The sequence below is a fragment of the Pocillopora damicornis genome, chromosome 5, assembly GCF_964200805.1.
Source record: "Pocillopora damicornis chromosome 5, jaPocDami1.2, whole genome shotgun sequence".
NCBI classification, from domain to species: Eukaryota; Metazoa; Cnidaria; class Anthozoa; order Scleractinia; family Pocilloporidae; genus Pocillopora; species Pocillopora damicornis.
The window spans coordinates 27,144,684-27,170,007 of NC_142674.1; the positions used below are offsets into that span (position 1 = coordinate 27,144,684).

Sequence of the window (25,324 nt, forward strand, 5' to 3'; positions counted from 1 at the left end):
GCGCACTGGCGACAAAAGTTCACGTGAGAAAGAAATCTATTCACAAGCTCTACATTAGCAATTTAATATCCCCTCTGTTGCGACCGTTCGCGTTTTCGCCTTCTCGCGGTCAATTAATACAGTCAATTAAGGCAATGCCGATGGGCGCATGACTATATTTCTAGAAAAGCTTTTTTCACATTAATATGCTAACGCTTGGGGAACTCAATATACTCGAGAAATCTCGAAGTGTTTATTCACTGCATGCATGCGTAATAATGGTTGCTTTAAAAATTTATCATGTAGAGCATTTTACGTCGCATAGTACAAATCATCATTTCTGGTCTCCCAATTAATGCATTTGATTTTTCCGAGAGTTCATCTCGTATATGAAATCGCCGCTATCTCATTCAAGTAGTTGCAGTTTATTTCATTCCATTTTAAAGTGACTTTGGCCATCACAAGAACCGTCTTCATACCATTTAAGTTCTTATTCTAAAGATGGCCCAATGTGACGGCATTCAATCAATAGCCAGTTCAGTTTTGTAAAACTACCTCTGCATATTATTTACGTCAAAGCTTTATTTCGCCGTCTTGAAGGTGTTCTTGCAAATAAGGGGTTCTTGGAAAATATAGCTTTTTTTCTATATTTTTGAAAAGAGAGTGAGCCTTCCAATTTAATATTACTTTTTTTTGCCCATATAAAGAATAAGAAGATGTACAGAAGTAGAAGTTACCTATCAACCACAGTACTTACTGCATTGTTCGTCTGATCCATCTCTACAGTCAGTGTCCCCATTGCAGCGTTGAATCGCGAGGATACACTTTCGTTGATTTGCACAAGCAAACTGATCGTATCGACAAGTACCTAGCAGATGATTAAAAGAAACGCATGAACCGTGACAAAACTCTGACACTTCTTGTACATTTTTGGCCAAAAATATAATGAATATTAAGGGCTACTTCACGACTTGAGCAGCTTACTTTTAGTGATTGATCTTTTGTGATTGAGATTTTGCAGTGACTTTTCATCAAAGACAAAGTTTGATAACCATCAACGTCCACTATATATTTTTTCAGTTTATCGTTATGATTTTATCGAATTCTGTATTTAATAACCTATTCGTCGATTCATAGTTTCTGAAAGTTTACTTAAAAACAGCCCGTGTGAATTTTTTCTCCGGAGGGCGCCTAAGAAGGTCTGACTTCGTCCCGAACGTAGTCGGATACAATTTCTTGATGGCAACAAACTCCTGAGGTTAGTTTCCCTTTGTTCTCGATGAGAGATAAAGCCTTCCAATTTACTGAAACTCTCACAAAACGATTGGAGTACAAATTAAATTTCCTGCATCATACACAATTCAGAAGTTCACTGACTCGACTTTATGTAATGAGATTTACTTTAACCATCATTGTTATCATTACCATCATTAAAAATAAACATTTATCGTCTGATGAAATTTTCATGGAAACGTTTCAAGATGGCGAGTTTTCGATGAAATGTCGTAAATACCAGTAAGACATGCCTCAATAACAGCGAGCCTCTTACCTGAGATTTAAAGCTTTTCTCATTATTTTTTTAAATGTAACGCCAGCATGAGATGTTGAATGGTTTAGACAGGTTGTGACAAGTACTTAGTGTATCATTTCTGTCAAAATTTGGAGTAACGGGTTAAGTTCTTCAAGGTCTCCTTCAGATACAGAAAAGCCTGTTCAGAATAGGGTTGGAATTTGTAATGCGTCTATCATGCTAAACTTTTTTTGTTTGTAAGGTTTCATAGGGAATCACTCGTTTGACTAGAAGTTAAACATTACAAAATGGCAATAGCAACATACTCGCAGATGTGCAGGGGACGGCTACCAGCAGGAGCAGTAGAACAACCTGGGGATTCATGACAATCTTTGTGGAAACAAAAAAAAGGTAAAAAATAATCAAAATCGGATGTAATGAGTCAAATCGTTCCTTTTTTGGTAGGAAAGTAAGCAATCCGCTGATTGTTGTGCTGCCGAGTTAAGTTCTCCCACCGATAAAGGAACGATAGGCAGTCTGAGACTGCATGTGGCTACTGATAAAGCTACTGATACAGCACAGTGACCAATTGACTTTCAACCAATAATTCAAAGGTAACAAATAATCATATAAATAATAACAATGATAGCAATAGTAATAATAATTCATAGAGGGCTAGCTCGAAAACCTAACTCCAGTCTCCAAAATGATGCAACTTTGTTTATTTTGCCTGTTCATTTTAATCATTTTTCTTGTTTCATTGTAATTCCATTTTTGTGAGAAATGAAGACTTCTTGTTGTTGTTGTTGTTGTTGTAATAATTATATTTTTATTTTATCTTTGTATCTTATATCTTATATTATTGTATCGCTTCTTTTTACTGTATGAAAAAATGTAATTTAAGGTAAAGGGCATCTAATTAACTTGCTATATTGTGCCCTTCTCCATCCTCTTATCTTACTTGTGATTATTCATTAGACTCTAATCTGTTGAAATGGAGGAAAATATAAATACAAAAAAAAATACCAAAGTAGTAATTACAATAACGATAATGATGATGATGATGCTACTATGGTCACAAGCTATTGAGAAACGATCGAAATTGCGTTTGAAAACTTGTTGTGCAATTTGATATTTCACCATTAGAACTTAGAATGAAGATTTTATGTTGATATTAGCAACAATGAAATGTTCTGATATACACAGTGCAGCTCAAAGATAAGGGGACATTGTGTAGAAGTACCATGCGCACGTATCAAGCGACATACGTCGACATACTCGCATAAATACGCGTATGTCCTTCTCGTATGGGCCTTTGTTATCCATTGCTCTACCTGTGCTTTGAGTGGCATTGAGTTGTAGAAAAAAGAGATGGTACTGTAAAAGCACCGGCCGCTAGCATGAAATGGGCAAAGTAATTATGAAAACGTCCATGAGAGTTATCGTGTTAGATATGTCTGTCTTATGATAAAAATATGACTGTTCTTTTTCTTTTTTTTTCGGTATTTTATTTTGTTGTATTGTAATTTCTGGTCACTTACACCTGTATAATAATATTGTAGCATTTCTAATAAACTTGTAAGGGAGCAAAAAAAAACGAACACTTTACCTTTCTTGCACTTGGCAGTGATCTGACTCAAAACGCTTGTACAATCTGAAAAAGTAAAACATAATCAATTAAGAAATTGGAGTTCGTATCAAACTGAGAAAACTAAAGAATAGAAATTTCATTATTCATAAATACATTTTGATTAACTATGTTACTTGTTCGTCACAGCATTCCTGAAGCCACTTGAAGTGACTTCTGAATAGGCAAGCTTAACGAGAATTTTATCACCAATCTGCTCCTTACAGATACTCATTCCAACAAGGTAAAAGAAACTGAATTCGATAAAAACCTAGACTTCTTGATATGAAATTTGATAGAACACTGTTCAGCATCAAAAGTTCAACGCGTTTCAAATGAGCAATTACCTTCGATGCAAGGTGTTTTAGAGGGAAACTCTCCGAGAAAATAGATAGTTACTCGCGGGAAAAAGAACGTTCTCTTGAGAAGGAGAAAAAATTAAGTGTTGCCTTTGAAGAAAAGAAAATGATAATAGCCTTTAAGTTATTATTAGTTAGCCGTTTTCTTTAGAACGAGCTGCCAAGAAGAAATAACATAAAAATTAACCAAAATGTAATAGCTAATTTAACCGATAGGTGCTGTGAAGAAAAATGTCCAACAAATCTTTTTTTTATACATTCTAGCGCGCAGTGCGTTTCCCGTCCGTTGATAACAATAAGTAAATAATAAAATTATTTTCCCCCTCCAATGTTGTCTTGTTTTCTTCCTATTTAATGTACTATTTTAAGACAAATATTTCAGCAGTTTTTCCTTTTCTTGTCAAGAGGAAAATTGGTAAATGTGCGAATATAATTCAGCTATAACGACCACTTAGATCTAGAACTATATAAGCAAAGCTTATTTAACAAGCACTTTATCAGAGATAAAGCATACAGAAGCAAAGCACTCTACAGAAAAAATTGACCCAAAATGCTAAATATACCGAGATAATGATATTAACACAACAACACTCTTATGTCCGTCGAAGTCACCCCGATCAGAATTAGAATCAGTACTTGTATGGTACTAAAAACCATCAGCGAGCTTTAAAATAATTATTTAACAACCGAGTCGAAATAATAGAGATGATGATCATCGGCGATGATCAATTACACACGGCACATCATCAGCAGGTAACAACTGAATTATATAATATTTAGAATAACCATGTTTTCAATGTTCCACACGGTACAAAAATAGCCTAGAAAAAATTACCTTTCTCTAAGATGTTTCTCTGAGAATGAATAGATTCCTGCCAAACTAAGTCGAAAGTCGCCGAATATAAATATTCCTTCCGTGATGACGGTGCCGTTAACTTTGCATAAAGATGTATTTCAGAATCCAATAATCATTCTCTTTAAATTTTGATGACCTCACCTCGAACAGAGCAAGTCAGAGGGCAAGAAAATTATAAGCTTGCAACCATCTGGAGAATGCAATTAATTTCTGAATAAACAGGTTTATATAACTAGAATTTTATTATCACTTGGTTCCGTCATGATAATCAATACAACACGTTAGAAAATTTAGATCGAGAGCAACTGAGGCATCTTATGGTTATTACGAAATTCTTTATAACACTGTTAAGAATAAAACGTTCAAGGCGTTTTAAATGAGCAAACACCTTTGACGCGAATAATTCTGAGGAGAAACCCTCCGTAAAAGATAGGTAGTCATGAGATAGGTGAACACTGCTCTGTTGGGATAGAAAAGGCGAGAACAACAATAACAATTGAAATAATGACGATGATGATACATGTAAATAATAGAAATACTAATAGCCATACTGATAAAATAGACAACGATAATCTATAGAGGGGTAAATTCTCATGTAGCTTTAATGTTTTCGAATACCGTTGCTGATCGGCAAATTAGCATAATATTCCCTTTGTTGATAAAAGATAAGAATCCTGACATCATCATTGTTTTGAATCAGCCAATCAAGTAAGAGATCCTTGAAGCTTGAAGCCATCTGGTGACAAATAAAGTTTAGTGACGGCATTAGACTGTTTCAACCGTCAGCTGTCAAACAATTTTCCCATTTCCAACAGTTTCTAATTTCCTTTCGCTTTGTCTTTCTTCGTTTGTTTTTTTGTTTTTGTTTTTCGTTTTAGTTTAGTCTCCTTTTGTTTTCCAAGTGTGTATTGATTCGTCTTGCTTTTTTCTATAACGTTTTTGTTTCAGTTTTTGACAGTTATCAGTAATTGGCAAATGTTTATTTGCGATCAGGCGGCCGACAAAAAATTAAAATTTTAACGCCCACAATGCAAATGAACCAAAATACATAAGTAGTTCACTCCACCGACAGGTGCCGAGAAAAAAAATGTCCAACATATATAGTCTCCTATTAGCATGATATTCTTCCTGTTGATCAAAGATTAGAATCATGACATCATCATTGTTTTGAATCAGCCAATCAAGTGAGAGATCCTTGAAGCTTGAAGCCATCTGGTTACAGATAACAAAGTTTAGTGACGTCATCAGACTGTTTCAACTGTCAGCTGTCAAGACATTATCCCATTTCCAACAGTTTCTAATTTCCTTTTGCTTTTTCTTTCTTCGTTTTCGTTTCTTGTTTTAGTTTGGTCTCCTTTTGCTTTTACAAGTGTATATTGATTCGTCTTGCTTTTTTCTATAACGTTTTTGTATATTTTTTGACAATTATCAGTAATTGGCAAGCGTTTATTTGCGATCAAGCGGCCGACAAAAAATTTAAATTTTAACGCCCAAAATGCAAATGAGCCAAAATAGATAAAAAGTTCACTCCACCGACAGGCGCCGAGAAGAAAAATGTCCAACAGATATAGTCTCCTATAAATATGTGTACTAAGGCACTGTTTGTTTCTACACCTTGGAGATAAAAAGGGACACCGCAGGATTGAAAAATGTCTCTTATTTTATTTTCACTTTTTTTTCATTGTTTCTATTTTCTTATGATGTACTGTGTTTTAAGACAAAAATGCTTCCTTCGTTTCTATTTTTTTTCGAGAAGAGAATCGCGTGAGCGTGCGGATGTTATATGTTGGCTGGCTTACTCTCAGGAAAGATAATAGGCAAACAGGGGTGGGCTGGGGGGAGGTTAAACCTTTAACTTTCAAGATCTGATTGTGAATTCTCCCCTCTTTGTGCTACACATTTCCTTTTTAATTGGATACAAGAATTTGATGTTAGATCAAGATAACAACTTCTACCTGATGAGTTTGAATATTCTCATCACCTGTCTGCTGAATTATGTATGGATATCATAGGAAGAAGATTCATAGTGATCACCACTGGGAGTGAAAGGCTAACCAATCCCAGTTCCCCTGAGAACAATTTTTAAAAGGAATAATAATTATGAAAAGATAAGAAAAACAATATCTCTTGGCGATAGGTTTAATCTAAACGCCCACCGAGTGACGCATGTCGATGGTTTACGGAATATCTTGCAAAGATAGAAAAACACTCAGTTGAAGAAACACTGGATTAGTAGAAAGGCTCGAACATATGGAATAATGTAATAGATAACTTAAGGGAAAATAACGCAAGTCAAATGACATCGATTCCCCCCTTTTCCCCTTCGCATCACTCTCATCCCCCCCACCACCTTAAAAAAAAAAACCCAAAAAACCCCAAAAAACTAAGAAAACAAAATGAACTTACGCCTTGTTCACAAGGTTGGTAGATAGGGGTGACGGAGACAGAGTGCATTGTTTGGGAGCCTTTCCTTCTTCGAAAGACCGTGGGAGAAGGGGGAGGACTCAAGACGGAGGGCACAGTTTTTCCCAATACGGACCGACCCTAGGCTGGTAAATAACATTTTATTTCTTTTCCCTTAAACTTAACCAAATTCTTTCCAAAGAACCCGAAAGATTTAGGGCTGTAATTACAACAAGATTTTCCATAAACCTAAAAATATTTGAGCGAGTAAATGGTGGTTAAAATAGAGGTAATGCAAATTAAAGAAAGAAACTTCACCGAAGTCTGTTTTTCATTTTTCGTCCTCCCTCTTCTCCCAGGGTCTTTCGAAGAAGGAAAGGCTCCCAAACAATGCACTCTGTCTCCGGGTCTCTCACATGATTGGCTGATTCAAAAGAATAATGATGTCATGATGCTAATCTTTGATCAACAGGAATAATATGATGCTAATTTGCCGATCAGCAATGGTATTCGGAAACATTAAAGCAACACGAGAATTTACCCATCTAGAGATTATCATGAATCATTTTATTAGTATGGTTATAAGTATTTTTATTATTTACATGTATCATCATCGTCATTATTGCAATTGTTATTGTCATTCTCGCCATTTCTATCCCAACAGAACAGTGTTTACCCATCTGATAACTATCTATGTTTTTACGGAGGGTTTCTCCTCAGAATTATTCAGCGTCAAAGGTGTTTGCTCATTTGAAACGCCTTGAACGTTTCATACCTACCAGTCTTATAAAAAATTTCATAATAAACATAAGATGCCTCAATTACTCTCGATCTGAATTTTCGAACGTGTTGGATTGAGTATCATTACGGAACAAAGTGATAATAAATTTCTAATTATAGGAACCCGTTTATTCAGAAGTCAGTTGAATTCTCCAGATGGTTGCAAGCTTCTAATTTTCTTGCCCTCTTACTGGCTCGATTCGAGGTGAGGTCGTCAACATTCAAAGAGAATGACTTTTTGATTCAGAAATGCATCTTTATGCAAAGTTAACGGCACCTTCTTCCTTTTTTCGGTTTTTGTCATCGCGAAAGGAATACTTATATTTAGCGACTTTCGACTTCGTTCGTCAAGAATCTATTGTTATGAGTAATTGTTGTTGTAAATATAAGCTTCTAGAAATCCCCAGACTGCTTATTCATGTTGACATCAAGTGACGCAGTTGATGACACAGTTATTAAGTAATACTACTAAAATAGTTCTTTTGTAAGCTTCTGGTATGTTCCAGACTACTTTATGAATGTATGTGAGGACTCATTTATGTAGTAAAATGTAAAATGTTATTCACCAGCCTGGGGTCGGTCCGTATTGGGAAAAACTGTGCCCTCTTTCTTGAGTAATCAAGACAGAGGGCACAGTTTTTCCCGATACGGACCTCCCGACGGGCGAATAAATTATATACATATATATGTAGATTTTTTTCGTTCAGGGCTCCCTATGCATGCATATGTATGTGTGATTAATTTACAACAATTTTTTGAGTGAATTCATAATGCATTCATATAAGCGCTTACGAAGAGTTGCAATTTCATAAACAAGCAGTTAGCGAGAAATAAGAGAGATGGTAAGTTTTGAGCTCGGTTAAGAAATGAAGATGATTTTAGTCTTGTGACGAGCGTGGGACAAAGAAAACTTCTGAGTCCCCATGAGGAATCGAACTTCAGACCTTCGGATTCTGCTCTCCGATGCTCTACTACTGAGGGGCAAAATACAATGGAGGTCATTCATTTGTCATGATTATTTTTGGTCGTTAAAGGTGAACCATTCCAAATAAGATCACAGCCGACCGAGTTGCAAGATAAAAAAGACTGGTTAGAGGTCAATAACAACCAGGCATTCCACGCGAAATTTGATAATAGCCTGGGACTTAGTGCGAGTTGTGTTGCAACTCGCCATTTGACTAAACTTCGTCGTAAATATAGTTTACACACAGGAATTACATCTGATCTTTACACAGTCAACAAAATCACTCGCAGTAATATCAGAGTAATTATGCCGAGAAAAGTGATATCACTTTCAAAGAGGAAGACCATGTAATCTTGTATCATATCTTTCGGATCAAAATGGCGGGCTTTTCGATCTTCGAAACTCTGCACGTTGAGGTAAATTGTCTATTTGTAGCACCTCTGAACTCAGTACCCTTTTGGATACTTGGCGAAATGAAGATCAGAATAATCTATCACCCGTTAAAACTCTACAAAGGTTGGTGAAGTGTAGAAGAAGTAATATCTTTTTTTAAATTTGCAAAAAAATCAAACAAAAAAAAAAAGACGATGATAATAACCCCTGAAAGCTTTCAAGTAGCTGCCTCAATGCAATTGGTTTCATTCGTTAATATGCTTTGAAATTATTATTATGAATTATGCAATGATTGACTGGTTTCTCCAGTTCATCTTACATGTCAACAGATACCTTCCACCTAGCGAGGCTCATGGTGGTCTGCCAATGATAAAACTGTAGTTGGGTTAGCATGTCGCTGTCATTACACACCGAAAAAAATTCATTTTCCTCTCTCAGAACGTATAAAACATAGCATGGAAAGGTAGAAAATAAATGGGAAAGAGGGGAGGGGAGTTTTTAGTTTCAAGCCTTGGCCGTGATAATTGTGTGATACACACTCAGTGTGTATGACTTCTTACTGGAACTGTAAGATCAGTAACATTGTTCATGTTGGGCTCTACAAAAAGTGAACAAACAATTTGGCAAAAAGTAGATTCAAAAGTATTTTACATTTTAAAATCACTCATGCAGGATAGCAGAGCTCGTGGAACGTGAGAATGAGGCATATCATAAACTAGATCCAGATCCTTTTGATGATTGGCATCCAGGTAAAAGTGCAGAGCTACCTTTTCACATTACACACTATTTGTGTTTTATACATTACAACATCTATTACAAATACACTAGGTAATGTAGTGTAAGGTATTCTCAGATACTAGGAAGGATAGCCAGACCTAAAGGGGGTAAGTTTCTTTGAAAAAACTGTGATGCTGCATCAGTGGTGGAGTTTAACAAGATAATTTGGTTTTATTAACTGAGTTGATAATGTTAATTGGCCTCCGTAAAGAGTTTCAAAACATTTCAAGCATTAGCCAGTGTTTGTTGTGTAAACCTCTTCCATTAACAGCAAGCTGATAAGAAACAATATGCATGTTGAAGAGAACCAAGGCCTGCCAATAATGAAACAGGTCCAAGACACACTCTGCATGAAAAAGAATGATAACACATGACAAACAGCAGTAATTCAAACTTTTATGAATGAGAAGTGTTGTTCTTGCTTCTTATTCAATGTCAGTTCTACTTTTTGTTCCTGGTGGAATCTTCACTAGACTTACTGTGTTAAAGAGACACTGTACTTATCTACTTACGTGAGTCACAAGAAAACACTAGAACTTAGATGAGGCTTGGTGTGAGAATTGTCCATGTCACAGTGATGGCCTCATGTGGTCAAACTGATATAGCCTGGCTGTCAATGAAATAAATTACTTTATTATAAATTTTTTCTCAGTTAGTACATGCACAATGATTGGTCAATTTAGTGGGTTGTATTTCACTGAAAAGCTTGAAAAATTTTAAATTTTTGGCTTTAATTAGAATCTTCTCCTTTTATTGGACCCTGATTATTAAAAATCTTATGAGCCTCATTTTCTCAGTCCATACTCTTAAGTGACAGATGTATGTCCCAAGGGAAAAAAAACTTGGTCTGTAATTTTAACAGTGCAGATCTCGTTCTCAGTCAATAAGAGGTCTTGATTGTATTAAATTATTCAAAATAAAATCAGCTCTTGTTTTCTCCATCATGAACATTTCAGGTAGAGCTGACCCAGACTGTGCATTAGGCCATCTTTTGAAGACACTGTTCAGAAATGATGAATTTATGGACAAACTAGTGAACTCCTATATCATGAGCACTGTGGAACAGTTTAATCTGAACTGCACTGCAGCCAGAGTGTTGTTAAATGCCATGCCTGGGCTGGAAAGTGCTGCAGTTTTTCAGGATATGGTAAGTTTAGAAAGGTATTCGTAACCCTTTAACTCCTAAGATATGATTGTTAATTCTCTGCTCTAGCTGCAACACATTTCCTTGTGAATTAGTGATGAGAATTTGGTGTTAAATCAAGATGACAACTTCTACCTGATAAGTCTGAGTATTCTCATTACCTTTGGCTAGATAATGTATGGATATTATGGGGAGAAGTTATCTGTTAATCACTTCTGGGGGTCAAAGGGTTTAACTTAGTAATCTTAAGATGTGACTTTCTTTCTTCAGCTTGAGTTCTATGTAAAAACCCAGATCAATGTGTCCAGTTTCTGTGGCATGGCACCCCTTGTCCTTTCCAGAAAAAATACTCAGAATTAACTCAATACAATTGCTATTTCATCAAATTATAGATAAAAAACATGAATTTCATGTAGTTACATCATGAAAAACAGAAAAGGAAAAGAGATCTTATTTGTTGCTCTCAGTCACCTCAGTTTAGTGCAAAAAAACTTTAAAAAAATGCAAACTTTTCAGATCCACTTTCATTGTTCCTTAATTCATAACTACATATTTCTTAAACAGAACAAGAGAGATTTTAAGGTTTAAGCTCACTAAAGAAATAGAGAAAGATGTTTTTAATCTTGTCACAAGCGTGTGACAAAGAAAAGATTCTGAGTCTCCATGTTGAATTGAACCTTATACCTTCAGATTCTGGGGTCCAATGCTCTACCACTGAGCCACAACAAATAAGATCTCTTTTCCTTTTCTTTTTTTTCTTTGTCCCACACTTGTGAAATGACAAAAAACATCTTTCTCTACATATTTCCTATCAATAAATTTGATGTCAATCATGTACATGTAGGAAACAATGCTAAATCGTTTATGCAAGTGGGCCAGAGAAGCCTCAGAACCCCTGAGATCATATGGTACAGGTATTTATAGCATAGTTTACTGGTCTTATTTTTCACAGTACTTCAGGCTTTGAACATTTTGGTTGCCATACCAAAAACAAAAGGAAAAAAAAAAGAAAATTGAATTGACTAAATATTTAGCATTTAGTGCTCTCCTTGGGAAAATTAGATTCACCTAATTCCTGTACAGCTTCTGAGTTTCTGAACTTACTCAATTTTGTTTACACCTTTATAAACTGGGTGCAAGTAGAAGGGTGTTTTAGTTTGGTGATCCAAGGTTATTTACATTAGGTTAACCCTTGAGAATGACTAGCATCTAATTTCTTCTTTCAATAGCAACCCTGAATCGAACATTAAGATAGCGAGAACAAAGGAAATGATAAGCAACTGAAGAACCTCTTGATTGTTAAACAAATTCTCCTTGTTAGTGCATTAGGAAATGTATAGAGAACAGTGTGGAGAATATGCATACTGGTGTTAGGGTGTAAAGAATTAAGATATAGATAGTCATGGTTTGATTGAGGATTCTAATATTCCTTTTGGTTCATTTTTTATGTGTATTGCTGCAGGTGCATTTTAATTTATTTTTAATTTCAAGTATCAGGTATCACTTCAAATGATAATTATCATTTATTAACAGGTCTTTTAGCATTTGCTATGGAGAGCCAGGATATTGCTGCAGTATTCAGAGAAGAAAACTCCACCTTGGTAAGTCAGTATAGCAATAATTTGATTTTAGATAATATGAAATTCATATAGTTGCACTGTGGTGAAGAAATAAGTATTTATAAGAGATCCTAGCAGCCAAGAACACTACTGAACTAGTAGTTGAAATAAGACCTGAAAAAAATTTTCAGGCCCATATGGGATTTGAACCCATGACCTCTGCGATAACAGTGCAGCACTCTACCAGCTGAGCTAACAAGCTAACAGGGAGCTGGTCAATATGTTGGATATAGCAATTTTTAAGAGTGACCGCTAAGGTTACAAGAGTAAAGGAAATGATCACCTGTTAAAGAAGCTAAATTCTCCTTGTCAGCATCTTAAGGAATGCAAGAGAACAGTATGAAGGATATGAGTATTAATGTTAGGGTGCTGAGGGTTTTTTGTTTTTAGCTTTGTGGTTAACAGCATTTGTATTTCAAACGTCTGAGTGCAAAGTTGGCTTTTCACATCTCAGGAATTGTCTATTGTCAGTCATTGCATTTTTTGTTTGAAAAACTCTTGTAAACTATAAGCTGAGGATTAAATGTTGAATTTCACATGTTTAGGTTCCCTCTATGCTGCGACGGCTGCACATTTTAAAGGACTTGTCAGACCTTACACAGCCTGCGGTGACAGACCTGTCAAACAGGATTATCCTGAAAGCAAAGACAAACAGGAACAAGAGCGAAAACAGTAACAGCGTGAGTAACAAGATAAAGAAAGTGAATCTTGCTGAGCCAGGACCATCATGCTCTGTGCCACAGAATGGCGAATTATCCGGTTTGTGTAATGGAGAAGTGGAAGAAGTGAATAGTTACAATGGAAAGGGTTAGTTCACTTTTGAGTATTGTAACTCTGATTGTCCCTCTGTCAGTGAGTTCAATCTCCTAGCAACTTTAAGTTGATTTAACTGTCTTTTCAAACTGAGTGGTATGACTTGTTTGTAACTTGAAGGCTCAATTATTCGCCTTTGGGTTTTCACTTTGGCAGACAAGGCAGTGCTTTCAATAAGACCCTGGCACCAGTAGGAGCTCCAGTGGGTATTCTGTAGTGAATTGCCAGGTATACGCTGGGAGCTTTTATGCAAACTTACGATGTGAGACCTAAAACACATCGAGATCTTGTAGAGTTCTTTCTGTCTACTTTTGCCTTTATAAATAAGTTTTGATAAATGTTTGATATTTAATCTTATCATATATTTCAGCATAAATTTCCAGCCAAAATAAAAAGAAAGATTTTGAGTTTCCAACAACAAACTGACTCAAATTTTGGTAAACAGTAACCATATGTCATTTCAGAGGACTTTTTGTGTGAAACACAAGGAGGAGGCCTGTCTGTCAGCAAATGGAAGATTTTGATAATAAAATGATCAGTTAAACGATTGTTATCAAGGACTAAAATGTTTAATGATCATCTATGGAAGTTTGACACCAAAAAATTTGTTTGAAGGGGGGGGGGAGGGGGGGATAAGGGGGGATAAGGGGGAGGAGGAAGTATGCCAAGTAGGTTTGCTCTGCACAAGCGAACTCAGTTTCCTTAAAATTTGTAAATATTTTCCTTTTGTTTCAGGCAAAAGTTGTCTACAAGCAAAACATCCATTGCTAGTTAAAACAAGCAAGGGTTTCCGTTCCACTGGAAATGTAATTTGTGCACCTAAGGGAGGGTACCACATAGTCCCTATGTCCTTTTCCCTCTCCCCCCTGACTCTTGGCATGCAGCAGAGACTAATTCTGCAATATCTGACTCCCTTGGGGGAATATCAGGAGGTAGGTGCTGTAATTAAGCACTTGAGCATTTAATGATATATGAAGAACAGAAAGAGTCTCTCCACCGAAGTATGTGGGAAGCTTGTGGGAAAAGGGCTCTGAATAAAGGATAAATTGGAAATGTCACACAACTTGAAAATTTGAGTTTGGACCGTTTTAACTAGTCGTGTGCGAGCAAGAATTATTTTTTGGAGGAAGGGACATACGTTGGCCTTGGTCAGAAGATAAAGAACTCGGATCAAGAATTTTTGATCATCTGATGTGCTTTAACTGAACGTACGCAAGCAAGAAATACTTTTTGGATGAAGGGACATAAATTGGCCTTGGTCAGACGATAATTCACTTGGGTCAAGGATTTTTGATCGTGAGGCGTTTTAACTAATTGGCGCGAGTAAGAAATATTTGTTGGATGAAGGGACATGCATTGGCCTTGGTCAAAAGTAAATGCACTCAGTTCTGAATGAAGAGGTTCTACTTGAGCCGTAGCAAATTTTATCAGTTGCTACGGCAACAAACCAGTCGTAGCTGAGCTTGGAGCATTGCTTGGCCATTGATTTATCTTGACACATTTTTCTTTGAACATTTCAACTCAGCTGTTGCCGACAGTGTTTGAATCTAAAGCCCTGGATCTTGTCATGCACTACATTACATTTAAAGGCCAGGTGGACCTACAACTTGTCTTTGAAGCCCTCAAGGTACGTAGGAAGGAGGGAGTAACGTCTTGCTTTGTGTTGTACGTCTAGAATTTCATGCAGTTACGGTTGGTTTTCACCCTCGCCGGTGTACTTACAAAAAGCGTACAGCGATATGATCCTGTGAAAATCAAACCGATAGAATCAGATGCCAAATACTGATTCCACTTATGTCTCCTTCGCTAATGATATGTGAAAAATAAATTGCTGGAGTTTTCAGCCATCGGTTAGCTCAGCTGTGATTCCGAAAATCGAGTTTTCACTGGATCATAAGCGTTGGAGTTCTTAGAGGAATCAAAAGAAAAGAAATTGTTCGGAATATTCCGACTCCGATTTCGTCAAGCTTTTGGCTCCACTTACGACTCCAACTCTCGATTTTCTCTGGTTGGCTGGCACTCCTACAACTAATGAACAATTCGACTCCAATTCTGTCTTTTGTGTAAACGAACCTTTAGACACTCTACCACATTCATCTCTCTTGAAAAACACTACTTTAACTCTTCAACTCCCAGATCAAATTTGTAATTCTCCTTACTGTCAACCATAGAATTCTTATAATGTTAGTTCGGATAACTTAGTATTGGATCAGCTAATCCTGCTCGAAATGATAATTTTCTTTCTTTCTTTACTTATCTGGTTGATATTGTATTGATATTGTAAGGAGAAATTCTGTCTTGGTCATTCGTGAAGTTAAAGGTTAAGACAATAATGCATTGTACCGACTGGGATCTGACAAAAAAGCCTCAGAATTTAAAAGCTATTTCCTTTTATTGTCGTTTTAGTATTTGGCATCCCTTCTTTGTCATAAAAAGTTTGCCACAGAATTTGTGACTCATAACGGTGTCCAGCGGTTACTAGAAGTGCCACGCCCATCTGTGGCTGCTACAGGATGTTCTATGTGTCTGTATTATCTCGCTTACAATGAGGACGCCATGGAGAGGGTAAGACATTTTTCCAATTTAAAAAAATGTTTTAAGTTTTCTGATTTGTACTTGTAAGAAATGCAATATTTAGTGCAGATTTAACTTACCAATGATTTGTGTGTTATGAGCAGAGCAGGATTTTCTAAAAGAAAGAGGTAACGAGTATCATTCCGTTAAACATGAAATAACAATGAATTGAATAACACATCTCTGCTTATTTTTCATGAATCTCCCTCCCCACCTCCCCCTCCCCCCCCCCCTAAAAAAAAAGCTTATTTATGTCTAGCATATAACCCACAGGTAGAGAGATAAAAAAGGAATTAAAGAAAAACTGGTGAAATGGATAAAGAGAATTGCAGACGAGGAGATAGAAAAAGATGAAGATAAGAAACATAGAAATAATCACTCAAAAAATGTTATCTTACAAAACTACTCTTAATTCCACAAAAAAAAACTTCGAATAATTAAATTCTTGGTGCTCTTTTTTCTACATGGGGCAGAGGATCATGAAATTATCAAACAGAATATGTCAACGGAACCTCCGTAACTGTTTCAAATAACTTGTTTCAGGTGTCCCTCCTACCAAACCCTGTGCTGAGCGACCTGGTCAAGTATGCATTGTGGCTTCTAAAATGTTCTCACGACTCTGGCAGATGTCACGCAACTCTCTTTTTCTCGCTCACGTGTTCATTTCGAGCAGTGCTGGAATTGTTTGACTGTAATGATGGTCTGCGGAAGCTTGTAAACCAGGTAATTAGTCAGTTTTATTTATTAATTACACGACATGGTTTGGACCCCAGAGAAACGTGGATCGTGTAGTTCAATCGCCTGGAGTAGGATCACACCACGAGGTCTATTTGTTCTGTGACCTTTCCGTTCTCGTAGGAGTAGCAATTTCTCTTAATAACACTCATTCGAAATATTTTGCAATGCGTAAAGAAATAAAAGAACGACTAACGTAAATAGTGATAACTTGATTAATAAAATAGGTCCGCAATGCGTACTTGTGTGGGATTTTATTGACAAAGTGTTTGGAAGGGGTTTTTGAGCGGAAGCAAACCTGTCGCTCACTGTGAGTCAACTGTACTACAGGGGTGATATTAGGCCTGGAATCAACAGTCTGAATAGTAATTTTTGTGTGGGAATTATTTGAACAAATACAGATTCACAGGAGGGATCTGGGGTATTAACTTTTCCTTTTATCAAGCAATATGCCTTTCCTTTCCTCCCTGGAAGCTTTTTGGCGTGTTTTTGAACGTTTGGTAATCGTCTTCAACAAATAAATTACCTCTTGGTGGCTTAGGCTATTTATTTGTTTATACGGCAATACTGGAAATACTTGGAGCAGTAAATATTTTCGTAACAGTCATTGAAAAAAAATTGAAAAAATTTCTGCTACTACTTTTTAACTCGTGGATACACGATAGCGTAGAAACGAGTTTTTGTGGGCGCTCTGCGACATGCAAATTAGCGTGGACTCTTCGTAATTAGTCGGCTTCGAACTCGAGATCTATCCTTCCAAAGAAGTAAGTCCAAAGTCGTGGCGCTATTATGATTGCACTGTTCGTTGCGATATTTATTGTCTTTACACGCCTGTTTCGACATTTACTATATTGAAATGGACTTCAAATGTTTCAGATTAGTGCTATGATCAACTTAAAAACCAAATTTGAAGCGTCTTCGAATCGTCCATGCGCTGAACATAACGAGGAACAGCGAGAATCACGAAGAGTTTGTGAGTGACAGCAAGCTGTTGACACAGAAATTCCCACGGAAACATGTACACATGACATAAAAAAAATGGTAATTTGCAGCATTATTTCTTTCTACGCCAATTTGTGTCTTTCCGTTGTAATCGTTTCGTTTTGTTATTCTTCTATGCAAGCGTGACTGTTTTGATGGTAAGAATGAAAGATGATCGCTTTCCACAAGTCGTTGCCGAGCACGTGACTATAATCTGGCCGGTGTTGTTTTGATCACTTTCTTTCTTTCTGTGTCTTTATTGTTCAAGAGATAAAATTACATATCTTATGTTACATTAAAAAAAAGAAAAGGATGTAAATAAGCTTAGGTGTATCTAAATAAGATAAGTATATACGCGGAAACAAATACAAAAGTCTAATACAGGAAGTACACTTTTACAAAGCTACATTGTACTTAAAAACAATTCTATTGAAAAATGTATTCTTAAAACGGTTTGTGCGAATGGCGGGCATGACAGGGGATTTATTTCTCAAATTATACCTCGTGATCTTGGTCTCAGGGAAGTAGGCTCTAAGAGGATGGCTCAGGATAGTTGAAACCTTGCGACAAATTTTGTGATCTTGCGTTTTAAGTAAGTCACCTATCACTAATTTCTTAGATATGTAACTACGTTTAAAACAACGATCTAAAAACTGCTGGGCTATAGTTAGCTCTGACTCAGAGGCCCCATGCACAGATAGAGCATAAGTAATATTAGGTAGGACAATGGAATTAAATAAAACATCTACTTCTGCTTGGCTACATCCTTCTTTGCGGAGGCATCTGATAACGTATAAACATTTACATTTACGTATAAACATTAAACATTTACTTGACAATCTGTTTCGCTGAAAATACAGGACGACTTCCTATTTCAAGGAATGTTTTTCCAATTAATTTCTATCGCATCAGTGTAAAAATGTACAGGTATATGGGTGTTCTGAAAAACAAAAGGGAAATTCAAAACTACGAGAAATTGCGAGTAATCGGCCTCTTGTACTACACGCGGGTTTTTTTGGTGTAACATGCGTGTGTTTCCCGTAAGTTACAAGCACTTTACGCACGTGGGAATGCTGCAATCACGAATTTTATATTACGTGAAAGTCACGCGTGTGGTTGTTTGCTCACTTCACTAATATGTTTGTTTGCTTGTTGTTGTTTTTTTGGTATCCTGGAGTATTTCAGGAGGGGTTGCAGACTTAACTGTGGAATAATTGTTTAATGCAGGGTTGTCAATAAAGGTTGCAGTTAGAAATTAGCCAAGATGCTAAAGGAGCTGCCTTGAAATTTCAGGACTGTGTGTTATGTAGTTTATTTTTGTCTTTTGTAAATGGTTGTTAAACCGGACAACTCTTAGAAAGATGACTTCAAACTTAATTTTAAAAGGCCTGTTCTGGTACCAAATGAATAAGCAGCATTTCCTTATTAATAGTTTTGCAAGTTTCTCATTACAAATTCCTCTGAAAAAAGAGAAACAACTCTTTTCATAACTATTTACTGCTTTCTTTTGTTGCTCTCTTAACTTAAAAACAATGTAAATCATGATAAAGTAATTTGTTATAGGACACCGTGAAATGAGGCCCAAACAGCTTTATGATCTGTGAAATGTGTTTCTAAAACATCTGCTTGTATATCAATGTTAGATCTATTTGTATATATATGATCAATTACTGTGTTGTTGTCAGTTGTATAAGTTGATATGAACTGTTTGTAGTGGTTATCCCTCACTAGTAAATTATACAAAGGTCTTCTGTCTGTTTCAACAAGCCAATTTATATCAAAGTCTCTAGTAATGATATTGTTGTCTGGTGAAATGTTATTTAATACCTCAGTTATTGCTTCATAAAGTTGTCTTACAGGCACGTTTGGGGAGTGATATATCCCTATGATTGTCCAATCCTCAAACCTTGCTAACTTAATTACTGTTATTTCAACACCATGTATATTGTGACAATAGGGGTATCTAGGTAAGTATGGGATTTTACTGTACACAGCTGTACCACCATAAGACCTTGATCCATTGCTGGAATTAAGGTTATCATTACGGAAGAGAACATAACCAGCAATGTCATACATGTCATTATTATCTTGAGAATTAAATCTTGTTTCTGTGAAAATATTGATATCAGCACTTAGATAAATTAAGTCTTTACGTATATCTTCTATGTGTTTGTGAAGAGACCTTACATTAAGATAACACAGTTTAAGAAGGGAAAATGTTATGTCATGGAGAGGGAGATGCAAAGCTTAAGTTTTGCAGTTGTTCTTAATCTCTCCATCTGGATTAACAGCAATCTTGCTTTCACACAAATCAGAAATATATAGGCCTTCTATAGCAGTCACTCTACTGAGTCCCATATAATGTATGTGTGGAATAGTATTTCTGGTGCTAAAATCCACAACAATTCTACTGTCAGTATCACCTTGTGACCTGTGAATTGTTTTTGCTGCTGCGGGACACAGTGGAAATTGTTTTCTAACAACTTGTGCTGTTCTGTTTCTACCTACCGCAAACTGTGTAGTCACAGGGTTTACTGGGGTCCATGTGTGTTCAATTCATTGTACATACAAATGTCTTTTTTCATTCCTTGTTTTCTGACCTACATCTGAGTTGTCAAATTGTACCCATACAATACCAGATGGTTTGGTTTGTTGATGTAACTGAACTAGTTCAACAACATTTCCAGCACCATTTGTCATGCCATCTTAGCTCTGGAGAGATAGCTCCAATAACACTATCTTGAGCATTTATTGTGAATTTGTTTCCTGTGGCTGCATTATGGGCCTTTTGTTTAAATTCATCAACTTTAGCATTCTGTATAAATAGGTGAACTGCATCTATTGGGTTGTTGATGTCTTCTTGTATAGCTCTCTTTAAGTTTTGCAATGTCAGCTACTGTGTGTTTACCTTTATGCAACCTATTAAGTAATTCTACAAACAATTTGCTGTCTCTTTGACCCATGATTTCATTAAGTTCAAACATTTTAAAGTGTTTATGCCATAAACTGGGAGAAAGAACAGCATAAATCTACATTTTTGAGGTCTTTGAAAATATAAGCATCCATAACAGATTCTAATTGGAATAAGTCACCAATAGCAATTATGCTCACACCTCCAAAATCCTCTCTACAGCCTTTTATATCTTTAAGCCTATTGTTTAGCTGTATTGCAAACATACCATTTCCTACCATTGAGATTTCATCAACAAAAATCAATTTACTTCTCAAAGTGTTTAGTCTACTTGAATCAAGCTGTTTGTAATTTCTCAGTGATTGATTGACAGGAATGGCCAGAGTGCTATGAAAAGTGTCACCCTTAAGCTTTACCAGTTGGAGCTAATAGTATAACTATGATCTGATGAAAATCATCACCAGCTCTAGTGTTATAATACTTGAGCACTGCCTGATACAAAGCTTTTGTTAAATGCGATTTGCCAACACCAGCCCCTCCACTGAGGAAGCAGTAGAAAGGGGTTTCTGAGGTTTTAATCTGATGTAAAATGTGTTAAAAAAATTATTTTTGCTCTTTATCGGGTGTCTGGACCATTTGACGAAAATCAAAATCAGGTAATTCATTCAATATTAGTGGTTCATTATTCAGCAATGTTGATGAAATGTTGAGATCATCAAAGAGGTCATAGTTTTCACTAAAATCAGGATGTAAATCTTCATGAGATCCAATCCTTGCACGGAATTGGTCAATGGAGATCCCCATATTTACTTGTGTGCTTGAGCGAGCAACAACAACAATCCAACTAACTAGAAACTCAGTTTATTAAAATAGATAACACTCTTGACAGTTCAAGGCAAACAATAGTTTCTTTCAGTTTGTGACACTTTGAGACACTCGTGAGACATTTTGAAACACTCGTGAGACACTTTGAGACACCCTGAGACTCTTTGAAGCGCAACCCGCACAAATACATTCAAGCCGACAAATGTTGGCTTGCGAGAGTACAATGACTCCTTTCAATCTGACACAACCCGCACCGAAGGTCCAAGCCGATAAATGTTGGCTTGTGAAAGCGTAAAAGCTCCTGTGCAACCTGCACTGAACACAAGCCGCGTTTCAGCGTGTTGACTTACGTGAAAAAATCTTTTGTTATAGACACCTGAAGAAATAACGAAACAAACGCCTCAGATTATGAAAGAAAGAACACAAACCAGGTGTACAAACGTAATCGCCTTTCGTGAGAGCTTAATCGTGAAGCTCCCACAACAAAATTGAAAAGTTAAAGCACGCAAAGAACCCGTGAAAATATGAAATGACTTATCCTTACCCTGGAAACAAAAATCCCCAAGAAACAAACATGAAATTCCGAATAAGTTTTCCAAAACCCAACGACTGAGAAGGGAAATGGCCGCCGTACAATACACTATGAAAAAACGCCGACTGGAATCCAGTCTTCACGGCTCACTGAACGCAAATAGAAACCACGTGACAAGCACTTCTCTCTCGTGGACAAATAAATAAAGAAATAAATTTCGCGGGCGTTGACTAAGTGTGGGAAATCCCACACAAAAATAGTGGATAACGTTGAAGGCCCATTCTGATTGGCTACTCAAACTCCGAATATCCGTTGCTGTTCACCTCCGAGCAACTCGCGCGTGATTTGCGCGCGGAAATATTGCAATCATCGCGGGAATAAATGAGTTAAAATCATCCTTTTTGCTATATTATCTTACTCTTTAAATATATACTAAAACAAATATTCACCTCAGTGTCGATGGCTGGCGGTGGATAATCACCTCGCGGCTTCGAGACTCAGTGAATGTCCACCAATAGCCAGCCACCTCCACTTCAAAAAATCACGGTTTGTTACTTTTGAAACGTAGTTTAGAGACATGCCGACCGCTATGAATTAACAAGTATTTTTAGTGCACGCCGTGTTTGCATTTTCCAGACTGCGCAGTCTCGTTTAAATTTTTTCAAGCCATTTTACGGTCCTATTCCACTTGCGTTTGCATCTTGAAAACAACGAATATTTCTGGCTGCAAACCATCCTAAAAGAATCTTTTTTTTGTTTAACCTTGTCTGGCAGCTAAGTACGCTTTCAATCCTTCGTCCCGACGAGGCAGAACTACTGAGTGATGATGAGGTGTTTGGCAGCCGGCAGACAGCAAAACACACTTGCATGGCTCTACGGAGATATTTTGATGCCCATCTTCACATCAGGGCAGATGCGCTGAGGAGATCTATTGCAAGGAACGAGGGTGGAACACCACCAGTTCCAGTTCCAGCGTATAAGGTGAATTTCCAAGCCTATTCCCTAATTCTAGGAGAAAATTTGTGTATCGTCAGATGAGCAAATTCAGTATGTTATGTTATGTAAAAGGACTACGCCTGCTCGGCTGTTTTAGTTTAGAGAGGTTGGAAATTAACTTAAACCTGGAAAAGATTTTTGGTAGTATTTTGCGTAACATTTAATCTCGTCCTTGTAAATTTTCTACTTTTAGCACGAAAGTTTATAAACCTCGCCTTACAAACACTCCAAATCGTCTTAAATATTTACGCAGAAGATACTGTTTTTGTCTGTTTGTCTGTCTGCTTGGTTTTGTTTGTTTGTTTGTTCCGCAGTTTTGTCTTTGGTAGCCTAGCATCATCTTGTTCAACTCATATTGATGAGCAACTGTTCTCTTTTAGGCTGCATCCCTGTCTCACAGCAGTGTAATGGAGAACTGTCAGTTGATGTTAGAGTATGCTCCAACAACACTGCGTTGGGAGCCTGTTGAGGTAATAACTGAAAAATAACGCAAAAGAAAAAACAGCGTCACATGGTCGTGGTTGATTATTTCGCAGAGGGGTATCTTGGTTTATTAAGTGTAGGGCACATTGTAGTACTGATACTCCTCTGTAGAATGTTATAGTATTTTTCACAGGGACACGATACAATGTTCCTTGCCAAGGCTCCGGCTTCAAACTCGTAGGTTATGAAACCCCTCGATGGACACCATAACAGCTACTTCCATTGCTTTGTTGTTGTTAGTTGTTATTCTCTTTGGTTTTATTATTATTATTATTATTATTATTATTACTATTACTATTACTATTACTATTACTATTATTATTATTATTATTATTGTTATTATTATTATTTTATTTATAAGTTTCCTAGTTTACATATGCATTTCAGTCCAGTGGATACGGTTCGCTCTCAAGAATAGATTGGAGAAGCAATTTCATTCATTTGTGTGTTTGTTCGTTTCTTGTTTTGTTTTGCTTTTGTTTTTATTTTTTCATTTTATTCACCAATGCTCATAAGCATAGACACACCTTGTCAATTTACCCATAACTAGTGTAAACTGGCTTCCGCCTGAGGTCTTTACTGTGTCAGAATGCACACGTTTTCTCGTGTTTATTAGGGATTTGTGGCAAACCACTACGGCCTGAAACGAGGCCAAACAAAAGATCTTATTGCTCAGCACGTGCGTTTTAGAACTTTGTATATTTCCGTAGATGCTCTCTGCAAAACAACAACGTGAAATCACCCAAATTTGCGTGGTCTGAGAACGGAAACACCGATGCCAAATTAGTAAAACTTACATTTGGAACTCAACCCTGCTTACATATGTTATGCTGAAGTTGTGGCCCCGTAAGAGACGCTAAACACATCCAGCCACTCGCGAAATTCTAACCAAAAGTAAAAATTCATCATTTCAGTCGACGTCTTCCTCGATTTTGCCTTCCTGACTGCTCAAGCTCGCTATTATTTAACATGTCTTCTTTTTATCCTAAAGATGATGAACAGACTTCAAGGCTTCACCCTGCTGCTTCAGTTGATCTCCCTGTCGTCAGACTGGGGAGTGACCAGTAATAGGTAAGTCATTGGTTTTGCTATCATTTCTCCAGAGTTTGTACAAGTCCAGGAAAATCAAGAAAGGTCTGCTTGTAGGACTGTGCTACTGGACTTTGAAATTGTCGGAAATTGTTTCAACTCAAGGAATTGAAGTTGTTGATGATTCAAAAATCAAAATTGTAGCAGAACATTAGTTGTAATGATTTTCTACTGCCTTCAAAAAGGTACAAGAAGCTTTTCGTATTGTCGACTTATGATATTACAAATTTTCTCCCTGCATTTTAAATGCCATTTTTGAGGCCTGTCCACTGCTCTATGTTAATATCATTGATGGGTAATTGTTCCATATTTAATGGAAATTAATAGTTATTACTGGCATATTTTGCTCTATTTGTGAACTCTGAATATCTCGACTAACATTTTTTACATTAAAAGCGTATAAACAGCTTGTTAATCCTCTCCATTCCTGTTTCTTTGCTCCATTCAAGAGCGGACGCCATCCGATTAGCAGCCGACGTGACCCGCCTTGCTTTAGAGATGCTGTTTGTGTTGACAGTCGGTCCTAAGGCTCAGATGGCGCTGTGTGAAGAAGTGCAACTTCCGTCAGGAGAACAACAGAAAGGAATGAGGTATGATCTACGGGAAAATAATTAATTTAGACATGAAAAATTCCCATCAAAAGTCCTTCGTGATCATCAGAAGAAGTAGAAGTGTTCTTAGTCACCTTATTTTAATAACCCGTGGAAACATTCGGTAGCAAGAGGCCAGAAGGCTTATATACTCTCTATTCAGTCATATTAAGAAATCTTTTTTTCCAGGCTTCTGCTGCGTTGCGCTGAAGGGAGTTTACTCAATGACTCTGAGGTACAGAAAGCCGCTCTCCACGTCATTTGTAACTGTGTGTGCGGTCCTCGAGTCAGGGTAAGTGGTTTGTGCGCGTTCAGATTTAGTTCCCTCCCTCTCGCATGAGTTTCTCAAAGTATTTTCGCGACAGAAAAAAAAAAGCAACAAAA

At 36.8% G+C, this 25,324-nt stretch overlaps 1 protein-coding gene and 1 long non-coding RNA gene across 2 annotated transcripts in view; one reads left to right on the plus strand and one right to left on the minus strand.

The window, feature by feature from the left end:
* The first annotated feature begins 8,939 nt into the window (after nucleotides 1-8,939).
* Nucleotides 8,940-25,324, plus strand: part of LOC149046269 (DDB1- and CUL4-associated factor 1-like) — a 29,427-nt gene continuing 13,042 nt past the window's right edge. Inside the window, exons 1-15 of the mRNA XM_089207032.1 lie at nucleotides 8,940-8,994; nucleotides 9,544-9,620; nucleotides 10,605-10,795; nucleotides 11,637-11,706; nucleotides 12,326-12,393; nucleotides 12,957-13,218; nucleotides 13,960-14,156; nucleotides 14,750-14,851; nucleotides 15,631-15,789; nucleotides 16,342-16,521; nucleotides 22,557-22,763; nucleotides 23,159-23,248; nucleotides 24,253-24,332; nucleotides 24,800-24,940; nucleotides 25,130-25,232. Of these exons, the coding sequence (XP_089063158.1) occupies nucleotides 10,670-10,795; nucleotides 11,637-11,706; nucleotides 12,326-12,393; nucleotides 12,957-13,218; nucleotides 13,960-14,156; nucleotides 14,750-14,851; nucleotides 15,631-15,789; nucleotides 16,342-16,521; nucleotides 22,557-22,763; nucleotides 23,159-23,248; nucleotides 24,253-24,332; nucleotides 24,800-24,940; nucleotides 25,130-25,232 (1,785 nt within the window). The 5' untranslated portion in view covers nucleotides 8,940-8,994; nucleotides 9,544-9,620; nucleotides 10,605-10,669. The remainder of the gene's footprint in view (nucleotides 8,995-9,543; nucleotides 9,621-10,604; nucleotides 10,796-11,636; nucleotides 11,707-12,325; nucleotides 12,394-12,956; nucleotides 13,219-13,959; nucleotides 14,157-14,749; nucleotides 14,852-15,630; nucleotides 15,790-16,341; nucleotides 16,522-22,556; nucleotides 22,764-23,158; nucleotides 23,249-24,252; nucleotides 24,333-24,799; nucleotides 24,941-25,129; nucleotides 25,233-25,324) is intronic.
* On the minus strand, nucleotides 21,271-22,038 carry LOC149046270 (uncharacterized). The gene is made up of 2 exons (XR_016186791.1): nucleotides 21,795-22,038; nucleotides 21,271-21,626 (listed from the first exon to the last, which is right to left on the minus strand). It is a non-coding gene; the product is annotated as an uncharacterized LOC149046270 (long non-coding RNA).